The following is a 12,729-nucleotide window of genomic DNA, read 5'->3' as shown; positions in this document are numbered from 1 at the left end:
TCATGACCTCTAGCGCTTCGACTTGTGTCTTTTGAACTCATGCTCCACAGCAAACCTTGATGCTGCTGTTTCGATTGGCACTCACAATCACAGCCAGACGTTGGCCTGCTTCCCAGCCCTGTCTGAAATGTGACCTAGACAAAGGGTGACTGAAAATCAGCAACCTGCTCTGCTTTTGTCTCCTGTCGCTCTGCAGTTGGGTCTACCTTTCTTATCTCTTCAGTGCCCTTTATGTCCCCAGGGCACGGACTCTGAACAGGTGTTTTTAAAAACAGGGAAAGAAATAATTGAATTCATGTGATATGCTTAAAAAGATGGGGCCAGTGAGATGGTCCAGCATTTAAAGGGGATTGCTACTAATGCCCGATGGCCTGATCTTAATGCCCAGGACTCATGGTAGAAAGAGTTGTCCTCTGTTTTCCACACATATGCTGTGGTACACACACACACACACACACACACACACACACACACTGAAAAAGAAAAAAATCAAAATGAAAAGATGATTTCTAATATACACATCAACAAATATGACATCAAGTTACGGTATTTCTCAGTGGGAAAAAGTAAAACCAAATGGCTTTAGGGGTTGAAGAGATGGCTCAGCGGTTCAGAGCACTGACTGCAGGACCTGGGTTCAGTTCTGGTAACCGACAACCATCTATAAATCCAGTCCTGCAGATCCAACGCCCTCTTCTGGTCTCTTTTGGAACAGCACACATGTGGTGCATATACATACACGCAGGCAAACATTCACACACATAAAAATAAATAATTTTTTTTTAAAAAAACACACGGCTCTCTTTAACATTTCATTTTTTAAAATTTTTTCTAGCAGTACATTCTTTAAAAGAAGTTAACAACTTCAATTTCAAATATAAGGATTAAATAATGCAAATGAAAAGCTGTTGTTTTCGGTGAAGCTACCATCTAATGACCCTGGGAGAAAGTACTCTTATAACTGAACTGATGCAAAAGTCCCTTAGAAAAGCTTCATTTGTTGCCCGTAAAGAGTCTTCGTAAGGTCACTTTACGCCCAGACCATCGCCTTGTCTCCTGTGGAGGAGCTTTGCTTGGTAATGGCTTGTGGTTCCACAGTGTTTTGTGTATGGGAAGCAGGGACGAAGAGATACTGTTAGCGTCACTCAGACTGGAGGGTCCACCATGGATATTCCCCAACACTGCAACATTTCCCCTTAACCTTTAGCAAGACACAAAAGAAAACCAAGTCCCACCTTAACCTTGACCTCAGTCGCCCCTGTTGGTGGCCTTAAGAGGTCCCTGTGCATCAAGTCCAGAGCTCTCATGAGACCCAGTGTGCTTATGAAGAAACCTGCAGGCTCTGAGTGTCACCCGGCCAGGCCAGGGATCTGCAGACAGAAGCATCTGGTGGTGTTGGGTTCCCCAGGCGACCCCCTGCACGGAAGCACTTCTTCCCTCAGAGGCAGGGAAAGAGGCAGCGCTCCTGAGAGTACAGATGAAAGCCCGCGAAGCCACACTAGGAGCCTGAGTCCCCAGTGAGCTGCCCACTCGGTGCTGGTGTCTACTGCTGGGACAAGAGCGCGTTGCGGTTGGCTTTCATCTTTTCCAGTCGCTTCACGAGGTGGCCGTTGCTCACCTCAAGCTCCTCTGTTTTGTCCAGTGCAGATCGAAGCTGGAAGAAGGAGGAAAGGCAATGAGCTTGAGGGACTTCGCTTCCCTGCAACGTGGGTTTCGAGTAGTCAAGAGCCCAGCCCTACCGGAAAGCACCGCTACAGCCCACCCACACTGAAATCCTAAATAGTGTGTGTGCAGTGCGTGCGTGCTTTTGTCTTTTTCCTTTTAAAATAATTGGCCATATGCTTCTTTATGAAAGTTAGGACTCTATTTTGTTTATGTGTTTATGTCTGTGTACCACGTGCATGCAGGTACCCAAGGAGGCCAGCGGATGCACCAGAACCCCTGAACTGGAATTACAGACATTTGTGAGCTATCGTGTGGGTGCAGGGAACCGAACCTGCGTCCTCTGCAAGAGCAGCAAGTGCTCATAGCCACAGAGCCACCACTCCATCCTGTGTGTGTTTCCTAACTGAAAAACAATTCATGGCTCACAATTCTGGCCTCTTAACTAGGAGATGCTCCTTATCGGGAACTAGACTCCAGACCCGCGCTATCTTGTGGGTCTTGATGGGCTCAGGACTGCTGAGTGTAGTGAGCCATCAAATACAAAAGAAACTGAGCCTGGAACAATTGGAGAAGCTTTCTGGTGTGTGTGTGGGGGGCGGGGGGGGGCTGTCAGGAGCAAGGCTTCTGCAGCCGGAAATCAAAGCTTGAATGACAGAGCCCAAAACAGCCGAGCGCGGGCAGAGGGCCTGGGCACCATATGGGGAGCTATGTGAGCAGGTTACTCCTAGGCTTGCAGGCATCGGGCATCGGGCTGGCCCAAGGGAGGGAGCTCCCTATTATAGCAGTGGAGCTGTTGGTTGGTAGGGCACAGCCCGTGGCTCTACTTTCTACCCCAGGTCCCATGTGGGTAATTGGGTTCTAGGAAAGAAAATTTCACCTCTCACCTCCTTCCTCAAGCCTGGGATGTTCTGATTCACAATTAAGCTTAGCCTCACAAAGTACGGAACTTGGGAAGAGAAAAAACATGGGGGTGGGGGGTTGGGTGGGCAGGGTGTGTGTGGGGAGCAATGCCCAAAGACTGAGCACATGTCAGTGGCTGGGAATAGAAAACAGAAAGCTAGGTGTGCAGAAACGATACGATTATTAACTGCGGCCGCGCTCTGACATGCAGCTGCAGGCCCAGCACACGCAATACTTTCCAAGTGGGCGACTTTGCCCGGTGTCTTTGGGAAAGTAAAACGTTCAATTTTGAAAGAAGCAGAAGCATGGCAGGTGGCCTTAAACCACTCAGTGGAGCACCGGTTTCCATCCCTACCTATCTGTCCTGGGTTCCCCCATGTAGCACAAAAGATGTAGGCATTAAGAAGCCTGACTGCTCCTTTATCTCATAATAACTTGGTGACTTATTTCTGGATGACTCCTGATACTTAAAGGGGTCCCAGCTAGGGGTGAGGGAGGCAAGGACTGGAGAGATGACTCATGGTTGAGAGCACTGACTGCTCTTCCAAAGGATCCGGGTTCAATTCCCAGCACCCACAGCTGTCTGTAACTCCAGTTCTAGGGGCTCCAACACCCTCACAACACAGACAAATGTGCACATAAAAAATAAAGAAAGAAAGAAGGAAAGGAAGGAAGAAAGAAGGAAGGAAGGAAAGGAAGGAAGGAAGGAAGGAAGGAAGGAAGGAAGAAAGAAAGAAAGAAAGAAAGAAAGAAAGAAAGAAAGAAAGAAAGAAAGAAAGAAAGGAAAGGCAGTCCCAGCTGGCTATGCTATGCTTTGGGAACATGTCTGAATTTGAGGGAGACAGGCCTAAGCGGGCAATGAATGGCCCAGACGTGGTCAATCCACCCTTTATTGACCCTAAGGACCATTCATGGCCCATTTGTTCTCTAAAAGAGGCCTAGGAAGTTTACCTCTCTTTGGAGTTTCCGTTTCTCTGCCTTTAGTTCATCTTCTATTTTTTCTGCATTCTCAGCAGCTGATCTATAGCGTGTTACTTGGCTCTCTAACCTTATTACCTGCAAGGAAGGGGAAAGCCATTGACAAATTCATCCACTGTTTACTTTTGCAGTTGGCTTTATTGTATTTGAGATCAAAGGGTGCAATGTAATAAAATTGAAAACAAGCAGTTAAGAGAGTGGCATTTTGGATGTTACCCGGGTTCTAGTCAACTGAGCTGTCTGGTAGCATTTTCTAAGTGACCTACCCTATCCTGACAACAAACAGCCCCGGTTTAAAGGGCAGATCTCGCTTGGCTTTCATCACCCCCTTGAGGGACTTGAATGTGCTTGCCAAAAGACCCAAGTTTGAGTCCCACAACTCGAAGAAAAAGCTGAGCACAGGGCAAGATGTGGCCCTCTGACCTGTGCGCACTGGCCTGGGCAGAATGTAAGGCAGAACAATGCTGGCTGGACCTCAGCACATGTCCTAGGCTGCTGCTGTGGAAGGCCAGGAATGGCAGCACAAGAGCAGAAGGAGGCTTTATGTGGATGTGAGGGTGTGTGTCCACATCCCAGCACTTGGGACACAGAGGCAGGAGGATCACAAATTCAAATGCAAATTCATAAGTGACCAGCTTGGAAATATAGCAACACCCTTTGCTTCTACGAAAAGTTCCAGCGCTCGTATCCATAGCGGAGGCGGAAGGGCTTCCTTTGTACTCATCCTGGAAAGCACCACAGGCTGCCCCTAGGGTCCAGAATGCAGAGGTGGGAGGGTCCCAAGTGTGTTCATCAGGAGGAACTCACCTGGCTTGTGGGAGAACGGCTAGACGGTCAGGGAAGAAGCTGTCTTAGCATGAAGTATGTTGAGTTGACTATTTTAATTATTTTTATGTGCATGTGTATTCATGGGTATGCGGGTGCACATGTGTGCACTTGCATGTGGGAGCCAGAGAACAGCACCGGGTTTTGTCCTTCAGGAGCCACCCACCATCGTTTCCTTGAGACAACTGACCAGCAGCTGGGCTGGTTGTCCAGCAGCTGGGCTGGTTGTTTAGCAGCTGGGCTGGTTGTCCAGCAGCTGGCTGGTTGTCCAGCAGCTGGGCTGGTTGTCCAGCAGCTGGGCTGGTTGTCTAGCAGTTGGGCTGGTTGTCTAGCAGCTGGGCTGGTTGTCCAGCAGCTGGCTGGTTGTCCAGCAGCTGGCTGGTTGTCCAGCAGCTGGGCTGGTTGTCCAGCAGCTGGGCTGGTTGTCTAGCAGCTGGGCTGGTTGTCTAGCAGCTGGGCTGGTTGTCTAGCAGCTGGGCTGGTTGTCTAGCAGCTGGGCAGGTTGGCCAGCAGCTGGCTGGTTGGCTAGCAATCATTAGGATGGAATGACAAGCTCTTGCTGCCATGCTCAATATTTATGTGGATCCTGGGAAGTGCAATTCAGGTCCCCTTGCAAACACTGCAAACACTTTACAGACCGAGCATGCCCCATTTAAAATAAACAGTAAAGAAAGTCTAAAGCATTCACAAGCCACATTGACATTGAGCTGTTTTGTTAGAACCATGTAAGTACCAGGGTGACAACTGAGAGGCTAATAAACAGTCTTTTCTTAACTTTCCTTCCCAACTCTGCCAGGAGCACCCGAAAGCCAGGCAATGTGGTACACTCTTGGGATGCCAGGACTTGGGAAGTAGAGTCGGGGGGAATCAGGAGTTTAAGGTCACCCTTGGCTACATAATGAGTTTGAGGCCAGGCTGGGCTATGTAAAACCCTGTCTCAAAAACAACAACGAAAGATGAAGTAAATAAACACCTCAAGAGATCTGCTGCCTTAACCACACTCTCAGGACCTGTGTGTATGTGTAAAGGCCAGAGGGTGACACCAGGCATCTTCCTCATCTGCTTACCACCTTATATTTGAGACAGGGTCTCTCCCTAAACCTGGAGCTCACTGATTAACTAACTGTTTTTAATAAAAAGCTGATTGGCCAGTAGCCAGGCAGGAAGTATAGATGGGGTGACTAAAATAGGAGAATTCTGGGAAGAGGAAAGGCTCAGTCTGCAGTCATCACCCAGACACAGAGGAAGCAAGATGAGAATGCCTCACTGATAAAAGGTACCAAGCCATGTGGCTAACACAGACAAGAATTATGGGTTAATGTACGATATAAGAGTTAATAAGAAGCCTGAGCTAATAGGCCAACCAGTTTATAATTAATGTAAGCCTCTCTGTGTGTTTCTTTGTGACTGAATGGCTGCAGGACCAGGCAGTATGGAAACCTCTGTCAACAACTAGCCTGGCTGGCCATCAAGTCCTAAGGACCCTCCTGTCTCTATCATGCAGGCAAAGGCTACAGACATGCTGTGCCACGCCTGTCTTTTCACATGGGATCTGGGGACCTGAACTCAGGTTCATCCCCCTGCCTCTCTAGAACCACATTTGATTCTCAACGTCACTATTGCAGTGGTTCTCACCCTTGGGTTGTGACCCCTGCGATGTTGAATGACCCTGTCATCAGGTCACCTATGACCATCAGAAAACACAGATATTTACAATACGACTCATAACCGTAGCAAAATTGCAGTTGTGGAGTAGCAACAAAAATAATTTTATGGTTGGGGAGGAGGTCACCCCAACATGAAGAACTGTATTAAAGTGCCCCAGCATAGGAAAGTTGAGAATCCCTGGTCTATTGTTTTTTACCCCCACCTCAGACTCTGCTCAAGCCGCCCATCTATAAACTGCCCAGGGCTGAGGAGAGTCACACATACATTTTGTTCTAAGGCAGTTATCTCTTGCTCAGACTTTGCAAGTTTAAATTTGAGGTCGCTGATCTGTCTGTTGGCATCTCCTAAATGGGGACAAAGAGAAAGGGAGACATGGGTTAAATTCTCAGTCTCTAGAACATTCTGTTCGTGGGAACCAACTCTTCTAGAATCATCTCACACATCTTCCAGTGCTAGTCTTGGTCTCCACAGAATCAAGACAAAGCATGCCTTCCTTGAGTCCTGGCTGGAAACATGCCTGGTACCTCTTAAGTGTTGGTAGGAGACCCGAGATAAGGAAGCCCCAAAGACACGGGAAGGAGAGGGACCAGATATAATCTCATCTTCCATAAGCCTGTCTCTAGTTGACCAGCATGAAACATGCTTCTTAGTTTCCCACATATTGACAGACTCAAAGACTATGAAGCAAAGCAATCATGCCCACCTGTGCATTCTGGGACACTAGCTCCATCCCATAGGCTCATGCCGACCCCTGCCCGCTTTGCTCTACCCACAATAAAAAGGGTCTGTGTGCTGTGGAACTCAGGAGCTACGAGGGGTCAGAAGGGAATGCCGGGCATCTTTGCCACAAGTGTGTAAGATCAGCACACACGAAAGCACGCATTTCCACACAGGGGTCAGCATTTACTTTGCAGATCCAAGACATGCACGTCTGTCCCGTTCTCCAAGATGCCATCCTCTGACTTCAGAAGGTCCTTGCTGTTCTTCGGTCTTCCCTCCAACTGCCCTTTGAGCTTCTTAATCTGAAAACACCACCAGTAAAATTTGTTCATTTCTGTTTTTGAAAGGAAAACTGAAAAGCTGAATTTAGAGCCCGTCACACGCAGAATGTATCAGGCTGTCAGCATGATCCCAAGGTGCTAGAGGCAAGGGTCCTCGTAGTATAGAGGAGAACTTCATGAAAAAGTTACAATCTAGCCTGTGTGCCACCAGACAGAGGGATAAAATAATAAATAATAAAATAACCCCACAAGTTGAATAAAAAGATCTTGAGAACCAGAGTTTGCTTCAGAAGAGAGTAGTTGGGAAAAAGATGTTACAACACCAGACATTAATTCATTTGTAACCCAGTGGACAGTAACTTTTGTGTACATTGTATGTATCTGTCTGTCTGTGTGAGCCTTTGTGTATGTAGGTGTGTGCATGCGGAGGGCAGAGGTTAACGCTGGGTATTTTCCTCCTTTTTCACCATATTTCTTTCTTTTTTGAGTTAGGGTCTCTCACTGAACTAGCTCATGCACTCAGGGAGGCTGGCTAGTCAATCAGCTCCAGGGATTCACCCATCTCTACCTCCCCAGCACTGGGATCATAGGTGCATGTCACCATGTCCAGCTTTTATGTGGGTGCTGGGGATTTGAACTCAGGTACTCCTGCTTGTTCTGCCGGTACTTTATTGATGGAGCCATCTCCCCAGCTTCTGTGTACAGTAAGTTCTCAGGCTGAAATCCTCCTGGGACTCCAGAGTATACACACACACACACACACACACACACACACACACACACACTACTTGAAGTGGTGATCTAATTGTTGGCAACTTTTCATGATACCGATCTTGGCTTAGTCACAAAGATCTGAGGTCCCTTAAAGCCCCTGGGCACAGGAACAAGGGAATGAAACAATGTGCATCTGCAGGCTGGCCTGGAGGCACTGGCCAGCCATTATGGAGGGGGCCTGACGAGAGTCTTCTCTCAGAGATGGAGAAGCACACAGGTTCAGAACAGGAGCTAACAACCAGATTGCAGGCCTTTCTGGTGCCTAACCCTTGTTTTTCTGCACACCCTCTCCCCTCACTTCAACACCACCTTGGGTTCCTGCTGCTTTTGAGGGAGCAGGCACAGGATTGGCAGTGGGTACATGTTTTAAAATATGCACAGGACCCTCAGAGACCCTTTCTCTTGATGTTAATTTAATTCTGAAAGACTAACAGAACTGCAGAAAGCGAGCAATCGCATGCGGTTAGAGAAAAAGCTGGAGGAACTGGTCCCTTGGAAAGTGGCTGAGGAATACTTTTTAACTATCCTGCAAGACAAGAAAGATGAAACAGCCCTTCGGCATTTCCTGAAGTCTGATAAGGGGACAAAGATAAGCCACAGTTTAAACCAGACGGCCTTCTAAGCGCTTGTGTTTAGACTTATGGCTCTGGGCTGCTTTCAGCCTTGGTCAGGGAAGTCTCTCTTTGCAACCGTCAGTGCCAGGTTGGTCAAAGTGCTGAGGATAAGAGACTCACTTAGCGCTCAGCCCTAAATGGGACATCTTTTCAACTCCATCCCGCCCCCAGAGCTCAGGGAGGAGGTAGAAAGAATGCTAGAGGGTAGACAATAGGGAGGCGTGCCGTGAAGTGCTGCCTTCTGGACATGAGACAGCTGTCGCGCTCACGGCCTCACGGCGGCAGCTGTGTTACCTGCCCAGCAGTAAGCGAGTCAAAATTGCAGCACAGACCGGGATGTGCTCTCTAGGCACCCACACCTTAATGAAGAGCTATCGGTACTTCCTGATAGTTGCGGGGGGGGGGGGTGAGGGGGGAGGGACGGGACACACACACCATTCTTCTTTACACTCCTCCCACGGCGAGGCTTTCTGTGCTCTGAGGGATGGTCTATATCCATGCACATAAAGGGAGCACTCACTGGCCAGGGTGCATGATAGGGGTGGGGGCGGGAAGAACATGAAGTTCAGAGGGGACATGTTGGGGAGAACATGGATGGAGTTGAGGGACGGAAACTGAAGGTAGATATGGCCCTGTTTCCTTGCATACATGTATGAAATTGTCAAGAATAAAGAAAAAAATCACAATTAAAATCTATTTTGATCAGTCATTCAAAGAAACGTCTGCTGGAAAGGGCATCTGATTCTGAGTGCACAAAACCCACATGTGGAGACAAGTGGAAGGGCATGGTCACTTCCTGTCTCTCAACGGCAGATCTCTACCATTCATTGCAACATCCAAATGCTGTCCTGTGGCTTCGAGTCCTCAGTAAGCCTCTTGTGACAATAATGTTCTATTCAGGTCAAATCATCAAACCAGTATTGCTCTCAGATATAGACGTTTGGGGGTTTCTAGAGTGAGTGAGAAGGAAGGCTGAGAAGAGGTGTATGGTTTCCGGTACCCTACTCAAAATGTTGTAAAACAGGAAGGTGCTTACCTGCTCCAACAAGCATTCCCGTTCATCGATGAGCTTTTTCAACCTAACATCTGAAGAAAGCAGAAAGACATAGGTGAATCTGTATGGTGCCCTTCCAGCGTGTCACTAACAGAATAATGTGTAGATGGGTTAGTGGGATGAGTGATGGAGGCAGTTAAACACGTACCACGATGAATGAGGCCACAGACAGGATGGGGAGGAGCTCAGCCAAGGGGTGGTGCCAGCCTCCCGACATGCTTCTCATCAGGACAGCCTCCGGCTCATGCAAACAGGCTAAATCTTCTACTTAGGCTAGCATGCAAGAACGCTAGGGAGACACGCTGCAACACAAGAGCTCACAGGCTTCACGGTTTAGCAATGTGCAATGTTGCCGTTCACGAGCCCCGAAGTTTCAAGAAGGGCTCTCTCCAGGTTTACACTCCACATCTAGTTAGTTTTCTCCCTTCTAGCACAGACTCACCGAGGTCAGAGTTTTAACTCTGTTTACAAAGCACAAACCCAAGGACAACCTGTTCACTGAGCCAGTTACAATATGCTGCTACTTTTTTGAAGAAAAGCACAGCACCGGCTTTGGCCCCTGTAATTCTTCATTCTTTCCATTCTGGAAGTGTGTATGTATATGTGTCTGTCTGTCTGTCAGTCAGTTCCCCAAATCTTTCTAGGCAAGAACTATATAATCTCTGGTCTACAGGGAGAACTGAGGCTGAGTAAGAATTTTCACATTTAAAGGCAAAAATCAGGATTCTGGGTACTGGTAGAGATGCTGGATGCAGGTGCTGATCCAACAGTTTATCTGCTAGAAGCTGGTCGAAGCCCAAGGTCCCCATGGGCTTGTATTTTCCTTTTTCAGATGTAGGGGAGGCCCAGTGTGATGGTTAGGTGACTCCTAAGGGCTCACAACCCAGCTTGGGGTGTCACTGATCACTGCTTTCCACGGGCTTTTCAGATCTAGACGGAAACCTCTCAGTGGAATCCTTAAAACCTGGCCTAGACCTCTCATTCCAGCATGCTCCCGTTCTCACACGGCCTCCTTCAGAATTCTCCAGAGAGTGACTAGTTCACTTTGATGAGCCACCTGTGAAAACCCACGCACATAAAAATCATCTTTGTTCTACTATCATTCGGTCCATCCTAATCCAAGTGATCGGCATTTGCTAACTATCTTTCAAAACACTCTTAAGATGTTACCTGGAGAGGCACAATACAGCAAAATAAAAGCTGACAGAAAAATCTCAATAATAATAATAATAATAATACAGTTTTCCGAGAGATGGTTCACCTGTTAAAGACTAGGTTTACACCCAAAATGTCAAGAACTAATGCAGTTTTCTGACCCTTTGGTGTTCTACTTTAACTTACAGCCCAGTGGCTTCTGTTAGGTGTTTTATTCTTTCTTTTCCAAAGTCTACCCAACAGTGAAGCAATCTTCCCTTATGGATTTCAGTCTCATTAAAAAAAAACAAAACAAAACTATAGTTGTGACAAGCATGGATTATATCATAAAACAATATTACAGCTCATCTATCAATTGTACAACATTATTTTTTTTCCCTCTTGACTTCTTGACTTCAAATAACCTAGAAAAGCACAGCAAAAAAGAAATGGTAAAATGAGACGACAGAGGTTGTGAGAACCAATGCTGGTGGCCTGAACTTCAGTTTTACGGAAGAGAATATAAGAAAGGGACACTCAGAGAATGGAAAGAAGAATCGGAGAGGAAAACCAAAAGAGTCAAGAGTATGGGAAAGCAGGAGTCAGGCGGTGTGGGTCATGCCTGTACCGCCAGCTCTAGGAAGCTAAGGCAGGAGGGTCGCTGAGTTGGAGGCCAGCCTGGGCTACACAGTGAGTTCAAAGTCAGTCTGGAATATAAAATGAGACCCTTAAAGAAAAGATAAAAAGGAAAAGTGAAAGTATTTGGTGTAGACAGAGCAGAGTGGACCTATCTAACTTGCTGCTGAGAGTGGGAAACACTGCCTGCCCTGTGCCGAATTCCCCTCTGTTGACCGGGTTACAGCAGGCTCACCAATCTGGAACACTCGATGCCAAAACAGGCACACAAACTACCCACTAACGATAGCAAATGTAATTTCCAGAAATGAGGCATCAGAACAAAAGAACTCAGGATCTTTCTTTTGTACTCATTTTAAATTAGTTGGCTGGTTAGTAAAGTTATCTTTGTATCATTGAAGGACTTTTTAAAATCTGGTGGGTTTTTTTTTCTTTTGCAATTTTTCTGCCCTACAGTTTTGAGACTCAGAAAATGGGAAACAGAGCTAGTAACTTCTAGAAAATTCCTGAGGTAGCCAAACAAGTGCTGGAATTCTCCAAGTTCCTGGTTTCTTTGTCATCTTGAGGTCTGGGTACCTTAGCAACTCCATCCTAGGGTCATACAAGGCCATTCAACCCCATTAACTCCAGAAGGTGGGACTCACATCTTCAGTAGGCAAGAGGAAGCCTTCCCAGGTCTGGAGGTTTGTTCACGATAAATGCCTGCAGTGTGTATTTTTGCACTGTGTGGGGTACTTTCAACCATTACACCCCTCCCCGCTGCCCAGGAGAGTTTGTCTCCTTTCTGTATGCTCAAATGTGCCTGCCCCCTCAAATGATAGGGGATGGGCACAAAATGCACTGGCTGTTCCTCCCTTAAGCCCCCTTCTGATACCAGTTCTGACCGAACCTAACCATGTCAGCTTTTAGAGGCTAAAAGATGGCTGTTCCACTGTGTCTCCCTTCTGGTTATAGCATCCAAGGGGGTTGCCAGGGCAGGGGACGAACCTCTTTCAGTCATTGGCCATTATAGCCAAGAAACGTGTAAAGGGACAAGAAGTGTGTAAAGGGAGCAGTGGAGGTGGCAAAGGGGGTGAATAAAATGCCTCTTCTCCCCAGAAAACAGTGTTCTAAGTATGACTACCACACCACTCCAGCACTGTCTTTCAGAGTCTGGTCACCGGGAATACGTTTTACCACGTGCCCCTTGGCATAGAGACTGTGTGTGGCAAGCCACACAGTGTGGCCTCCTAGGCAGGGACCAACTAGCAGAAATCAAGAACCTCAAGCCTTCTTCTAACTCCTAGAAGTAGCCTTTCAGGGTCTGAGTGAGAGCAGACATTTGAACTGAAGTATGGGAGGCTTGACCGAAGCCTTCTGGCCCGGCCGAGCCCTGGGTACAGCCTGTAGCCTGATTCCTGTTTTACCTTCATGGTTCAGGATGAGAGCATGCAGCAGTTCACCTGTCCCGTTTCTCAGGACACGTGTGCACACACGATCA

The 12,729-nt window shown here is 47.4% G+C and overlaps 1 protein-coding gene across 11 annotated transcripts in view; it reads right to left on the bottom strand.

Annotated features, from left to right (window-relative positions):
* Positions 1-799: 799 nt before the first annotated feature.
* Lrrfip1 (LRR binding FLII interacting protein 1) overlaps positions 800-12,729 on the bottom strand; it is a 128,059-nt gene continuing 116,129 nt past the window's right edge. For 10 of the 11 annotated variants that reach the window (XM_087905412.1, XM_087905418.1, XM_087905436.1 and 7 more), the window contains 5 exons: positions 9,462-9,511; positions 6,944-7,058; positions 6,301-6,380; positions 3,517-3,621; positions 800-1,654 (listed from right to left, as the gene is read on the bottom strand). In XM_087905412.1, coding sequence (XP_087761538.1) covers positions 1,544-1,654; positions 3,517-3,621; positions 6,301-6,380; positions 6,944-7,058; positions 9,462-9,511 — 461 coding nt within the window. In that variant the 3' untranslated portion in view covers positions 800-1,543. The remainder of the gene's footprint in view (positions 1,655-3,516; positions 3,622-6,300; positions 6,381-6,943; positions 7,059-9,461; positions 9,512-12,729) is intronic. The other variant, XM_087905425.1, reaches the window with a different exon arrangement.

This window comes from Myodes glareolus, chromosome 1, assembly GCF_982192425.1.
Source record: "Myodes glareolus chromosome 1, mMyoGla1.1, whole genome shotgun sequence".
In the NCBI taxonomy this organism is placed as follows: domain Eukaryota; kingdom Metazoa; phylum Chordata; class Mammalia; order Rodentia; family Cricetidae; genus Myodes; species Myodes glareolus.
The sequence above is the reverse complement of the archived record's forward strand: the minus strand, read 5'-3'. Positions and strand labels throughout refer to the sequence as shown.